The sequence below is a fragment of the Ochotona princeps genome, chromosome X (genome assembly GCF_030435755.1).
Source record: "Ochotona princeps isolate mOchPri1 chromosome X, mOchPri1.hap1, whole genome shotgun sequence".
Classification (NCBI taxonomy): domain Eukaryota; kingdom Metazoa; phylum Chordata; class Mammalia; order Lagomorpha; family Ochotonidae; genus Ochotona; species Ochotona princeps.
In genome coordinates this window covers 70,551,971-70,565,930 of record NC_080865.1, presented here as the reverse complement: position 1 = coordinate 70,565,930, position 13,960 = coordinate 70,551,971, and the positions used below count along the sequence as shown (strand labels likewise).

General features: G+C 44.9%; 1 protein-coding gene across 2 annotated transcripts; it reads right to left on the bottom strand.

Annotated features, from left to right (window-relative positions):
• Positions 1-1,759: 1,759 nt before the first annotated feature.
• CLDN2 (claudin 2) lies at positions 1,760-11,060 on the bottom strand. Of its 2 annotated transcripts, XR_009244515.1 has the most exons (3): positions 11,003-11,060; positions 2,595-4,804; positions 1,760-2,420 (listed from the first exon to the last, which is right to left on the bottom strand). XR_009244515.1 is itself a non-coding variant. In XM_058658490.1 (2 exons), exon 2 carries the CDS (start codon positions 4,620-4,622, stop codon positions 3,933-3,935), a length of 690 nt encoding a protein of 229 aa, XP_058514473.1. In that variant the 5' UTR covers positions 4,623-4,804; positions 11,003-11,060; the 3' UTR covers positions 2,584-3,932. The 2 variants fall into 2 exon arrangements, 1 of the variants encoding a protein (XP_058514473.1); XM_058658490.1 differs by lacking the exon at positions 1,760-2,420 and having other exon boundaries at positions 2,584-4,804.
• Positions 11,061-13,960: the final 2,900 nt, after the last annotated feature.

The window sequence follows — 13,960 nt, the reverse complement described above, 5'->3', positions numbered from 1 at the left end:
AACATGAGTCACGCAATTATCAGAGGAATGACGGAAGGCAGAACTGTCTTTTCTTGTGCAAGGGTCAGAACCTTGAGGCAGGGGCATAAAGGCAAGGTTGTTCACTACTCCCAGGTCTAGAGCTAATCTAAATTACTTTATGGTAGAAGGCAATAGCATGCGCAAAAAGCTGTTCCAGTTAGCCCCCACAGCCAGGATTACTGCTTTAATAATTTAGAACAACTCTTTACTTTCTTAGCCTGCTGAAGGGATCGACTGCTGCCTGTAAGGCCTGTCATACTTTTTTTGTTTTTGTTTTTGTTTTTCTGTTTGGAGGATGAACTTCTCACCCCATCTTCTTAAATATTGTGAAGTTCGTAGTATTAGGAGACACCATCTCCTACCCCCACTCCCAGTCCAGGCCAGCCTCATCCCAAAAATAATGGGAAGCTCTGTGCCCTATTTTCCTCAAAGATCCTTACATGCTAGTGGCTGACAGGGACAGGAAGGGTGCAGGAGTTTCAAGCACCAATGGACCCTAATACACATTTTCAGACAGGAATGCCAAGTTCATGTTGCCATGGGAGGAGTTTCCAGGCTTATGTGCACACTGTGATACCTGAGGAATTTTGCTTAGCTCTCTGGGTCTCTATTTTGTTACCTGCCGAAGACCAACTTCATTGAAGTATGTGAAGGATGCAGGAAATTGGGGAATCTGAAGGGCTTTGGCTGCCACATGCTGGATGAGGAGAACCCATGCCAGATTCTGGTCACTCAGCACAGAACAGTTGGCAAGGCAAGGCCATATTCCAGCTTCCAGGCACCATCATTCAATGCCACTAGCGGTTATGGTCCACACCAGAGATATGACCTTTTTCTTATTAAGCTTCTGTGTAGGGAGTTGTCACTCTTATTCCTGCTCACAGTCGTTGCCTCTAGATGAGCTCAGGTTACTGGAGCTCTAGCCTCTGCACCCAAGAATGCCCACTTCAGAGGTGCATGGGTAGAATCTGGTACACCAAACGCCTATGCACCAAGACCTCATATGTACAGAGGCATGTTAAGTTGAATTGATTGGGGCCCCATTATAGTCAGTTAACACCCTAGCGAATTGGGCTTTGTTAATTCCTCAACGAAGCCAAATCATGAATCCAAACTCCCAGATCTCCAGAGTTCAAACAATTGAAACTTGAGGGGACGTGTTCGAGTCACAGGCAAGTCTGATTTCTCTTTGGTGCATCATGGATGCTAGAAGGGGACATTCCAGGTGGTATACCTAATGCATTGGTCCTGCTTTCCTAGATCGCCTTCTTGGGAGACCAAAAGAACCCACATGTCCCCACTCTTGCTTTGGGCTGTCTGGCGACCTCTGGCAGGCTGAATATTGTTGGATCAGCAAGATGCCACTTTGAGAATCAGGAGGGAAGGGTACTAATACCAGCTGTGTGCCCCTGGGAAAATGACTTTACTGGGGTGAGACTTTGTGTCCCCATCTTATAAGTCAATTGCACAATCTTTTATTAAATAAGATTTTAAAAAATAGTTGTGTTAGAAAGGAGAAGCTTGGGACAAAATGAAAAGGTTAACATTTCCTTACTATGTATGTGGGGTGGAGGAAACCTGCCGGGATTTATAATTATTTTCAATACAGTCCAGAATTTTTTTTCTCCACCCTCGGGGAAGACAAACCAGTTTCTTCCTTTCCACCCCCTTAGCCCAATTGCCTCCAGTCATATCATCCATCCTTTCCTTGGCCCCTTCTAATCAATAAAACAGCGACTCAATCAACATGTTTATTGATCGCCTACTGTGTGCTCAACAGTGTTACAAATAGGTAGATACAGAGAGGTCTGAGATGTACCCACGCCCTCTGACAGTTTACAATATACTTGTGAGATCAGACATGCATGCAAGAACATAACTATCAAACAAAAAATTTGGAGTGATAAGCATCAAGAAGCAATTTATATGCTGAGGGTTAAAGGAAGGAGGGGTAGGCGAGGGATGGAGTGGTCAGAGAAGGCTCAATGAAGAAGTGTTGGGCAAGCTCTCCAAACTTGAAGAGGACTTGGCTAAGGGAAGGGAGTCTTCCAGGTTGGCAGGACAGAAGGTAGAAACATGAAAGGCCTGCTGGAGACCTCGAATGCACCTCTTGCCGTGGTGTGCAGATTTGGAGAGCTGTATTAGGGATTTTGTCAGAAGTTGACGATACTTGGGCTGGTTAAGTGAAAATGTGTTTGGTTAATGAGCACTCCACTTCCTCTCTGGGGGACATGGAGCATTTGCAGACTTTGGAAGAGAAACTGTCTGCCTGGGAACCGTTCTCTACCCTCCTACCTAAGCTACAGTCCCGGGCAGCAGCTCAGTCATCACTCGCATTATGGACATAGCACCTTGGACATGGATGTTTGATGTTAGTGCCTCAAATACCCTCTAGCGGGCTCGGCAGCGTGGCCTAGTGGCTAAGGTCCTCGCCTTGATCCCATATGGCCACTGGTTCTAATCCCGGCAGCTCCACTCCCTCTCTATCTCTCCTCCTCTCAGTACATCTGACTTTGTAATAAAAATAAAATAAATCTTTAAAAAAAAAAAAAAAAAAAATACCCTCTAGCTACCCTGGAATAACTTCTGATTTATGGAGTGGGGGGAAGGACGTGAAGGTGGCAAAGGATTTGCCTGATGCTGTGGTCTTTGAGAAGCTCTGTGGATAGACCCTGAGATGGGGGGTGATGACAGCCTTTGCAGCTGATTTGCCATTAGACTTGGCAACTCTCTGGGTTACCACATCTCTCTGGCATAAGTAGAAACCCCCCATTAGAGCCAACAAACATGCCTATCCAGAATTATTACATACCAATGTTATTTTTCCTTAGCCAGAATGGAAGATCTCTTCATCAGTCCCCCACAATCTCCACACGGCCGCACCCCAACCCTGCCAAGAACCATGTGTATAAAATCTCCACAGTGTTCACTTTAGCAGCACATATACTAAAATATGCTTTACAGTCCCTAGAAAAATCATTGTGTGGGGCCCTTAGCCTTGTAGCTTAGACAAGAAGCCAAGTCAGGTGTCACACAGAGAGGTAGAGGCTTCCGTGAAATTTGGAGCTGCAGTTTGGAAAGCAGCTCGGAGGAGGAGGCACAGTCTGGTCTGCTGCTGTCTTGAGCTTCTCACCAGATGGTCTTTCCTTGTGCTTTGCTCTAGCTGCAGGTGCAATTCCTGAACCATGAGCTGGAGTGCAGGGGGAAGCTGGGGGAAATGCCCTAGGAAGTGGTTCTTATCTTATTTTAGTCCCAAGCTGCCTTTCCTTCTTCTCATCACGCACCCACTATTTCGTGGACGCTGTGGGATGGCTTTATTTCGGTTCAGGTACAATCCAGGCTGGGCACTTTGAAGTTATAACAAGAGTAGTGGAATGGAGGCTCAGGGCCTGGGTACTGACCAGTTTCTTTGGAGGGACACTTGAGAAGGAGGCTAGAGCCATGTCCAGAATTGTCACCATTCCTTTTTCCTTCTGTTCCCCAGTAATGAACTCAGAGCCATCCTTAGCCACAGGGAAAGGTCTTTGATCACAGAGAAGATGCAGTCAGTGGGAAATGATTACTGGGGTTTTGGAATGATTCCCAGGCAAACCGCAAACTATGGGAGCCTCTGAGACCTGGCCAAAGGTAGTGGTTGGGAGCTTGGAGTTGAGGGCTGAAAACTCAGGGTAGGGGCACAAAGTGAGAGAAATAGAAAGGCTGGCTTGCCCATTGAACCCTCATACTGTCTTGCCAGCTCTCACTTGTGCCTTCACTTGATCCAATGGCCAGAGTCATTCTATCCTCAGCAGCACCTTCTGACATGATCCAGTGGCAGTGTCCCTCATCTTGTAGCCCTGGGGATAGGGATGGGGGATCGACCACTGGTTTGCACAGACCCAGCCATCCCCCCAACTCTGGCCTCTGATGCTTCACACATACCCTGTGAGGCTGTAGGAATTGAACTCACTCTTCGCTTTCGGAGCTTGGCCAGGTCTTGGAGAGCTCCTGGTGGCGAGGGGCTGGGCCTGGTAAGCATCATAGTTGGAACGATTTCTCTGGGATGAGCAAGTAAAACAGAGGATGATTCCAGCTACCATGGAGAAGAGAGAGGAAATCACGCCCAAGTAAAGAGCCTCTCCGATCTCAAATTTCATGCTGTCAGGCACCAGTGGTGAGTAGAAGTCCCGTAGGATGCCGTGAAGATTCCAGACTACAGGGATGAAGCTCAGGAGACCTCCAAGGATGAAGAAGATTCCACCTGCTATCACCACTCTATCTTTGGCTCGAGATTCCTGGCAGAAGATCGTGCATCTCATGCCCACCACAGAAATAATACAAGCCAGGGAGGAGAAGGCAGTGGAAGTGACCATCATGGCCTGAGCAGCCTGGATATCAGCAGGCAAGCCTAGCAGGGTGCTGTAGATGTCACACTGGGTGATGCCGGTGCTTTGTGTGGCGCACTCCATCCAGAGGCCCTTGGAGAAACCGACTGCTGTCACAATGCTGGCACCAACGTAAGAACTTGTTCGCCAGTTGGGGAGAAGCATGGCAGTCATCGTGCCCAGTAGCCCCAGGAGGCCTAGGATGTAGCCCACAAGTTGGAGGCCAAGAGAGGCCATGGTGGATCTCTGAGTAGTAGTGTTTTCAGGGCCTGCTCCCTTGTCTTCCAGCTGTAGTTCTTGCTCCTCGGATCCCGGTCTCTAATCCCTCATTTCAGAGTGTCTCTGCCAGGTGGACTTCTCTCCTCCTTCTAAATGTCTGTGGGTGGCTACCAGCAAACTCAAGAAGGCATCCAGAAAACCTTAAAAAGAATCCATAAACCAGATTAAATATTGACCAGAAGCTTATGAGAAAACAGAAAATGCTGAATGCCTTTTGACCTTTGTTATCTTTAGAAATAACACATGAGGGAAAGAAAAAAAAATCTTGGAGCATAGAGTCAAAATGTCATCACCTTCTGCGTAAGCATATGTCTTAGGTTGGCAGACGGACAAAGCCAGAGGCAGGAAAGTGGTTGCCTTCCGAGAAGGCAGCAATGGCAGTGGCTTTTTTTTTCTGCCTGTGTTAACTCCACGGCTAGTTTCCAAGGCCTGCCATATGACAAACACATTGCTAAGCAACACTACCACCGGGCCCCTCAGCTGCAGATTGAGGCCAAACTCCATGGGACTGGATCAGGAGGAAAAGTTCTCAGATGTAGCCTTGGACTCTGGTGCCTTGAAGGTTCTTGAGTCTCTAAGGGCCTAAAGACTAGTGCCTTAGTCCTGAATCATCCTACTCACCATGAAAAGCTTCTTAAGGACATATGACATATATAAATATCATATGATATATATATATATGTCATATATGACATACATAAATGTCATATATATATGACATTTTTATTGAAAAGGCAGATGTACAGAGAGGAGGAGAGACAGAGAGGAAGATCTTCTGTCTGATGATTCACTCCCCAAGTGACCCCATAGGCCAGTGCTACGCCAATCCGAAGCCAGGAGCCAGGAACTTCTTTCTGGGTCTCCCACGCGGGTGCAGGGTCCCAATGCTCTGGGCCATCCTCAACTGCTTTCCCAGGCCACAAGCAGGGAGCTGGATGGGAAGTGGAGCTGCCGGGATTAGAACCGGCACCCATATGGGATACTGGCGCATTCAAGGCGAGGACCTTAACTGCTATGCCATTGCGCCGGGCCCCCCTAGTCCTCTCTTAAATGTGAAACCCACCCTTTTCTCAAGCAACACCCTGTCTCTGAGTAAACTTGGCCACCACCGTGATTTAATCTATTGTCCATCTGCTGCAACTCTCATATCTGGATTTCCAGCAGAGATGGTCTAGAGCCTCAAGACTGGCAGAGCAAACACCACACCAAAATGTCCACATGGAAATCTCATAGGTACCTAGAACTCAAAATACCCCAAGGAAAATAAATAACCTCCCCACTCCACCCCCATTGCAATTCATCCCCGAGAGTTTGTCATCGGGATTGCCATGGTCACTGTATGATATCTCTAGCCATCCCCTTGCTTTGGACTAAAATCCTGGGAGTGGTTCTTGACATCTTCTTTATCTTAACCCCCTGCATCCTACAATCACCATGTCCTAACAGCTCCACCTCATGCATATATTGCAAATACATGGCTCCTTTCTCTGTTTTTGTTCCTAGTTCCCTAGTTCAGAGCTCCTTCATTCTCTCTCCCCAGCTTCCTAACTGATCTTCTTTCCAAGCTGCCTAATGCTGAGTGTCGTGCATCCTTCCTCCTCTGTTCAGTGTCCTCTGCTCCTTTAGGGCTCAGCTTAGATGTTGGTAGCTCTAGCTTGGGTTAAGTACTCTTCTATGGTTTTGAACTCTATTGTGTTTACTTATTTTCATAGTTATAATAATAACAAACTCTATATCAGAGATATTTGCAAAAGCTTGTAGGAAAATGGAATTGAAAGATGCTTGTCTAATGGGAAAATTTTCAAATCTGTGCACAAATTTTTAGTTACACATGCTTTACATAACTCTTGATCCTCTTGATAGTGTTGTTTTCACAGTCATTATAAGCATTTTGACATGTTGACTCCTTTAACCATCATACTTTATGTATTATATAGATGAGGACACTAAGGTAGAGATAGGACTTTTGCAATATTTAGCGATTTCCTAGTTAAGCTCTTATTATTTTCCACTGTTAGTCTGTGAGTACTTGAGGGCAGGGAATATATATTACTTTTTATCTCTGTATCACATGTGCCTTGAAGAACATTTTATGCATACCTGGTATTGAAAATATTTTCTTTTAAAAAATATTTATTTACTTAATTTAAAGTCAGAATTACAGAGAGAGGGGGAGGAGAGAGTAAGAAAGAGAAAGATTTATTTTTATCTTATTGGGTCACCCTCCAGATGGCCACAATAGCTAGGGCTTAGCCAGGCTGAATCCAGAAGCCAAGATATTCATTTGGGTCCTCAAAATGTTTTGCAGGGGTCCAAACACTTGGGTCAACTTCCTCCACTGCATTTCCCCAGACCATTAGCAGAAAGCTGGATCAGAAGTGATCAGAAGTGGAGCAGCCAGGACACAATCTGCACCCACATGGGGTGTGGCATTACTCCCTATACCACAATGCTAACCCCCCAAAATATCTTCTTAATAAAAAAAATGAGATACAGAGATTTGAGGAGTTCCATATGACTATAAAATAGGGACTTTCTGGGAGTGGGTGCTTGGTCTAGTGGCTAAGACACCCACATCCCATTTTGCAGTACTGGTGTCTATGACTAATTCTAGTTCCTCACTCCAGTTGCCTTCTTAAGGCAGATCCTGGGAGGTAATGGATGGATCAAGTTAGTGGAATCCAGATACTCACTTTGGAGACCTGCATTATGTTCTTGGATCCTGACTTCAGGCTCAGCCTGGCCAGTTTGAGCATTTTGGGAGTTCATCAGCAGATGGAAGATTCATTTTCTCTCTCTCTCTCTCTCTCTCTCTCAAATAAATAAAACAAAATAATAAAAAGTTTGTTGGAAAACATAATAAAAATATAAGCTTATTTTGATGCAAAACATTTTGAGATTTATGTGCAGTTGTCTTCCTCCCACCACCACTTCCTCTCTCTTTCTCCTCCCCTTCTCTTTCTCTGTTTCCCTCTCCCTCTCAAATAAATACAAAAATTAAGTCCCAAAGTAGGGGCATTCTAAATGAGTCAATTACATTTCCATGAGAGATCACCAACATGCTTTCCAACATTGAGAAAGAAGTTTGAGAAGGAGTTCAAATGAGCAAGGGAGTAGATGGAAGGTGGGAGACAGAGAAACACAAGTAGAGAAGGAAAGCAGAGTATATATATATATAAATATGCTGTATATCATTTCACTTTAACCAAATTCTAAACAACGTGTGGGTAAGAAACATACGTTAAACTTCTGTTGTGCCTGCTCAGCATTGGGCACATGTTCTATCCATCAGCATTGGCTATGGCAGAACGGAAGCCAATAAATATTTGATGAAGATGTGGGGAAGGAGATCTAGTTTGAATCTAGCTGAGTCGCTTAACAGCTGTGACATTGAGCAAGTCGTTTCCCAGCACTGGCTGTCCAATTGCTGTACTGGGCACAATTGCACCTGTCCTGAGGCTTTTGGAGATGCTTGACATTATTTCTGCTTCTCCCTGGCAAGCATCCTCTTGGTGCCTGCTATACATACTTCCCATACTTTTGGAGCTCCTATTCTACCTCCTCCCTAAGCAGGTATTGCATGATCTGGATAAACTTTTTTTTTGTAGCCACAGACTTTAAACCATTTAATTTTGACATATCTGCCTTTTTACCCTCTCTCACACTGTTCATTCCCTGGTGTGGCTTCTCTCATTACTTCTCCATTGGAAATGTTCTCCCCAGGGTTATTAACTGTTTCCTTGCCTGAAATCCAGTGGCTGTATCTCTGCCATCTAACCTTGTTGCTCTCCTTCAGGAAGCTATCTTCATGCCTGTTGTTGCTACCATCACTCCCAGGTTTCCCTGCCCCTCCACAATGAGTCTTCTAGGTCTTCATTGTAAGTTCCTCTTCCTCTGCCGGCTCCAAATCTGTTGCCCCCAATGTCACACTCTTTATTCGCATTCTCCATTGGTGATTTCACCCACTGCATCTCTATGCTAATGACTCCTGAATCTATACCTCTGCAGCACATCTCTCTCCTGAACTCAGGGTTTCTACAGTCAACTTCAGTTTCAGTAGCCTCATCACAATGCATGATTGGCATCTTTTTAAACTCAACCCTTTTCAAGCTCGTGCTTTTTTTTTCTCTCCCACCCCAAACTCTTCATGCAATGGTCTTATCTCAGCAGGATCATTATCGATCCAATAACCAAACTCAGCCATTTTTTTATTCTTCACTTTTTCTTAACATCTACCCATAATCCATCCACTCTTTTCCAGCTTCCCTTCAAAGTGTTAGTTCAAGCCAAGCAACCATCATTTCTTGTCCATTTGCATTGCATGGGCATCTCAAATTGATCTTTCTAATTTTACTTCGGCACTTCCCTTGCAAATAATTAATTATGCATCCTATTGGACAAATACTGGATCTTTCTAAAGTTGAAATCAGACCATGACTGTTAATTTCACAGTTGATGTGCTTGAAAAAAATAAATAAATAAATGAACTTTCCCCTTCAAGAACCAGGATCCCATATGGCATCTGGTTCATGTCCTGGATGCTCCACCTCTCATCCAGCTCCCTGCTTGTGGCCTGGGAAAGCAGTCGAGGACGGCCCAAGGCCTTGGGACCCTATATGCACATGGGAGGCCAGCAAGAAGCTCCTGGATCCTGGCTTCACATTGATTTAGCTTCAGCCATTGCAGCTCTTTTGGGAGTAAACCAGTGGCTAGGAGATCTTTCTGTTTCTCCTTCTCCCTGTCAATTTGAGTTTCCAATAAAAATAAATAAATCTAAAACAAAACAAACAAAAAACTTCAGGAGCTCTTCATTTCTTCCAGAATTGAAGTTCAAACTCCCAAAGCGGGAAACCACAACAGGCCTATATTTTCTGATCTCTTCTTCAAAGCCTCATCTGTCACCATTCACCTCCAACCTTTCTTTCGTTCTCTTGAGAAAATTCATGACCCAGCCATATTGAACACTTCTATTTCTATGAAATTCATCTCAGCCTTACAATCCAAAGATCTAGCTTATTGTCCCAGTTCTCTCTGGAAACTGTTGAGGAAAATCCCTAACTTTCTTTTGGCCCTAGTTTGCTCATCTCCAAGGCTTTGAGTCTCAAGTGAAAAAGTAATGGGAACATACACATGCAGCTGTTTTGACAAATATAGAAGAAAACCTCTTAGAGGGATCATCCTAGAAGACAAGTGCTGGCTGCTTGGAAGGCACAGAGAACTCTAGGCCTTGCCAACTGAATTTGACTTCTGGGCTTGGGGCCAACATATTCCATGGGCCAAGGGCCGGGCAACAAGTTTTCACTTTGAATCCTTACCTAATCTTCCTTAGGGGAGAGATTGAAACTTCAGGAGGGGATTAGGAGGATCAAACTGACAGTAGTTCGTGAATTAACCCTTTCATACCTGATCACTTGGCCTGCTATTCTGCCCATCTCCCTCTCCAAGGGTCTTCCTGTACATGGTATACTTCCTTTGGCTTTGTGGAGGTGACAAAGGCCACCAATACAACCCTCTTCTGTTGGTCAACCTTATAGATGCATTCCTTCATCCTAGACAGTCAAAGGGATCTAAAACACTTGTTCCTCTCTCAGCACCCCAGCCCCAGCTGCCAAGGAGTCTAGGAGCTGGCCAAGCCATTCCCTTGAAGGCTACACTTTCTGGGAAGTCTTTCCTTGGAGCAGTTCACCCTTCATTCTGTACCAGTTGATTGATGATAGCCTGGGGAATTTCAACTGGACTGAGAAAGTTTCTCATTGTTTCTTTTTTTCTGTTAAAGTTTCTTTTTGTCCTAATCATCAAAGTAAAACACTCTCACTTTTGAACACTGAAAAACACAGAAAAGCATTAATCGAGAAAACAAAAACCACCTGCAAACACCCCAGCTAGGAGCACCAGTAATGTTTTGGCTCCAATACCTGAAAAGAACAGTACATACATCTAACCAAGGAGTTATTAGTGATAGGCTTGCACCTTATGCCCATAGTCTGCCTTCTCAGCCTCCTCCTCCACAGCTCGACAAAGGTCTGTAAATTGGAACTCTTATCCTCCAAGTTTTCTCCTAGTCCCTTTATCTCTAAAGGCTCCAGTGAGGAATGATTAGATTAGGGGGTGTCGCGGGGGTGCTTCTTCTGGCCCTGCGGTTTCAACAATTATATTCTTTGTGATAGATTCTAGAAGAGAACCCAAGTGGCCCCAAAACTTTCCCTCCCACACTCAGATGCAGAAGCCCAACATGGCCCAGGTTGATTCAGCCATCGGCTGAGATGGTAGCACCTGGAAAGGGAGCCCATGCACTTGGGTGAACTGAAAAGAGAGAACCCCAGTTGGGATGGACTTACACAGAGTGGTTCCTTAGCAGAGCCTTGTAGGAGGAGATACCCTGGAGAAGGAAGTCAGTGCTGACCAAAGGCCATAGGCTGAGGTGATAAAGGATTTCTGATTGTTAACCGCAGCTTGGCAAAATCCATCTGCGAATCCGAGCCTTATTCCAGATGAAAATTAAACCCCTGGAGGCTGGGAAGGATTGAGGCACTTAAAAAAAATTGGGTGAGTTTTGTGTTTTTCCTGTCAAAAACTCCAGCTGGGCTTTTGTGTGGTGACCTCTGTGAGCCCAGGAAAAGCCTTGGGGGAGTGGTGGTGTTGGCCCCAAGGAGGAATTCAGAACATTCCTGCTTTGGGGGGGGGAGGGTGAGAAGAGGGGGAGGCTCTGTTAGGCCCATTAGGTGTCCCTGGCTAGCAGCCCTGAGGCCCAGCAGGAAATAAACTTCATAAACACAGCCCTGGTGAGCAAGTGCCCAAGCAGCCCTATGCAGTAGCCTGGCACTTTCCACAACCCCAGCAGGTCCTTCTATCCAGCCTGGTTCTCAGGTGAGTCCCCAGTTCTATACCTCTAGGGCTGACTCTGAGGTTCAAGAGCAAACCCAGGTTCTGACTCTGGGTTCAAAGAACTGGTCTCTCTCTTTTTATAGAAATCTATTTACTGGGCCCAGCATTGCAGCATTAGCAGCTTAGGCTGCCACCTACAATGAAAACATTCCATATGGGTGTCAGTTTGAGTCCAAGCAGCTCTACTTCTGATTCAGCTCCCCACTGATGACCAGGGAAGGCAGAAGAGAATGGACCAAGTCCTTGGATTCCTGCATTCACGTAGAAGACCAGGAAGAAATTCCTGGTTCCTGGCTTTTGACCAATCTAGTACTGGCCATTGCGGCCATTTGGGGTGGGGAGGGTGAAACAGCAGAAGGAAGATTCCTCTCTCTCTCTCTCTCTCTCTCTCCCTCCCCATCTTCTTCTCTCTGTGAAACTCTGCCTTGCAAATAAAAATAAATAGGTCTTAGAAATAATTCCTGGGCCTGACACAATAGCCTAATGGCTAAATCCTCATCTTGCATCTGCTAGGATCCTATATGGGCACTGGTTCATATCCTGCTTGCTGCACTTCCCATCCAGCTCCCTGTTTGTGGCCTGGGAAAGCATTGCAGGATGGTCCAAAGCCTTGGAATCCTGCACCCATTTGGGAGGCCCAGAAGAGGCTCCTGGGTCCTGGTTCCAGTTGGCTCAGCTCCAGCCATTGTGGCTATTTGGGGAATGAACCAGTGGACAGAAGATCTTGCTCTCTGTATCTCCTCCTCTTTGTAGATTTGCCTTTCTAATAAAATAAATAAATCTTTAAAAATAAATAATTCCGGCATCATTGTCTTAATGATTGTTTTGTGGTCTCTCATATGACTTACCTAACAGTTTTGCACATAACAGCAACAAGCTCCTAGCAGTCGAATTGCCAGGTCAAGGAATATGTGTGTGTTTAAAGTCTAATCCAAGATGTATTACCAAAGTGGAGCAACCACTACTATTCCCGGATGAGAAAACCAGTGAGGCTCAATGAGACGAAAAGAATGAATGACACAGCATCCCAAGTTGAACAGTAACCGATCTGGAATCTAAATTTCTAGATGTTTATTTTAGTAAATGTTCCAATTTCCCACTTTGATTCCCTCTCAAGCATTTTTATGTAAAAATGACAAGACTAGCAGCTACCATTCATCAAAAACTTTCTCAGTGCCAGGCTCTATGCTAAAGATTTGCAAATGGGGTGGGGGAGGTCTTCAAAGGGTTTGTGAAAAATACATACCACGAAAAAAATATATGAGTTTCAGGATTATTTGCACCCAAATAAACATCTTTCATTCTCTGTTTTCCCTTGAATTTTTTTTAAAAAAAGATTTATTTCTTCTTATTGGAAAGACATATTTACAGAGAGAAGGAGAGGGAGAAAGATTTTCCATGCATTGGTTCACTCCCTAAATGGCCTCAATAGCCAATCTGAAGGCAGGAACTTCTTCCAGATCTCCCACATGAGAGTGGCATCAAGACTTTGGACCATCTTCCCCTGCTTTCCCAGGCTACAAGCAGGGCGCTGTCCCAGAAGTACAGCAGCCGGGGCATGAACTGGCATATAGGAGCCCAGTGCTTACAGGCAGAGGATTAGCCGACTGAGCCATCACGCCAGCCCTTTCCATGAACTTTGGATGTCCTTGTGTGTACATTGTCTCACTGAGCTGACGCAGAACAGAACCACTCTAAATCATTGTGCTTGACTCCCTTTTTTCAAGTTAACACCAAAGCAGTCTAATTTGTCACCTAAAATGAACTCAGTGAAGCCAATTAGAAAATATCTTCCTTCCTCAGGTGGTCTTCTCCTGCTTGGCAGCTACAAATAGGGCAGTGAGTCTCTAGCAACATGATCCACAGTGTGTCCTCTCAGCGGGTGTGCACAGGGAATTCAGGCCCCAAGTTCAGACCAAACCCCTAAAATATTAAAGCTAGAGTCAGCCTCTTGTTCTGTCTCCCTTAGCCCTGCGTGTTCCTTATCTCCCTTTCTGTAAAATCTGCCTTACAAATAAAAATAAATGAAATCTTTTCAAAAAAGGAAACTAGACTTAAATTCAACTTAAGATATATAGAAACATCTTTGATGAGTTACAATCCACGCATGATGATGCCAAGGTAATACCTCTTATGTTCCAGGATAGTATCTGTCATGTTAGTTTGGTTCAACTGCAAATGAACATTGGTTTTTAAAGGATTTCTCTCTTTTTGAAGCTAGAGAGAGCACTGCCTTGAGAATTTGGTTCAAATGTCACTGGACGCTGGCTTTAGGAAACCTCTCCCTGTTTTGGAGCTGTAGAGAGATCACTGTCTTGAGAAATCGCTTTGTAACTTGCCAACTTGTTTTGTAACTTGGTTCATCAGGTCTGGTTGAAATAACAATGGGATATCAGAGCTGTATTCTTAGA

Bases quoted from the DNA above. Each gene is read 5' to 3' on its own strand.
- CLDN2 (XM_058658490.1), bottom strand. From the start codon at position 4,622: ATGGCCTCTCTTGGCCTCCAACTTGTGGGCTACATCCTAGGCCTCCTG.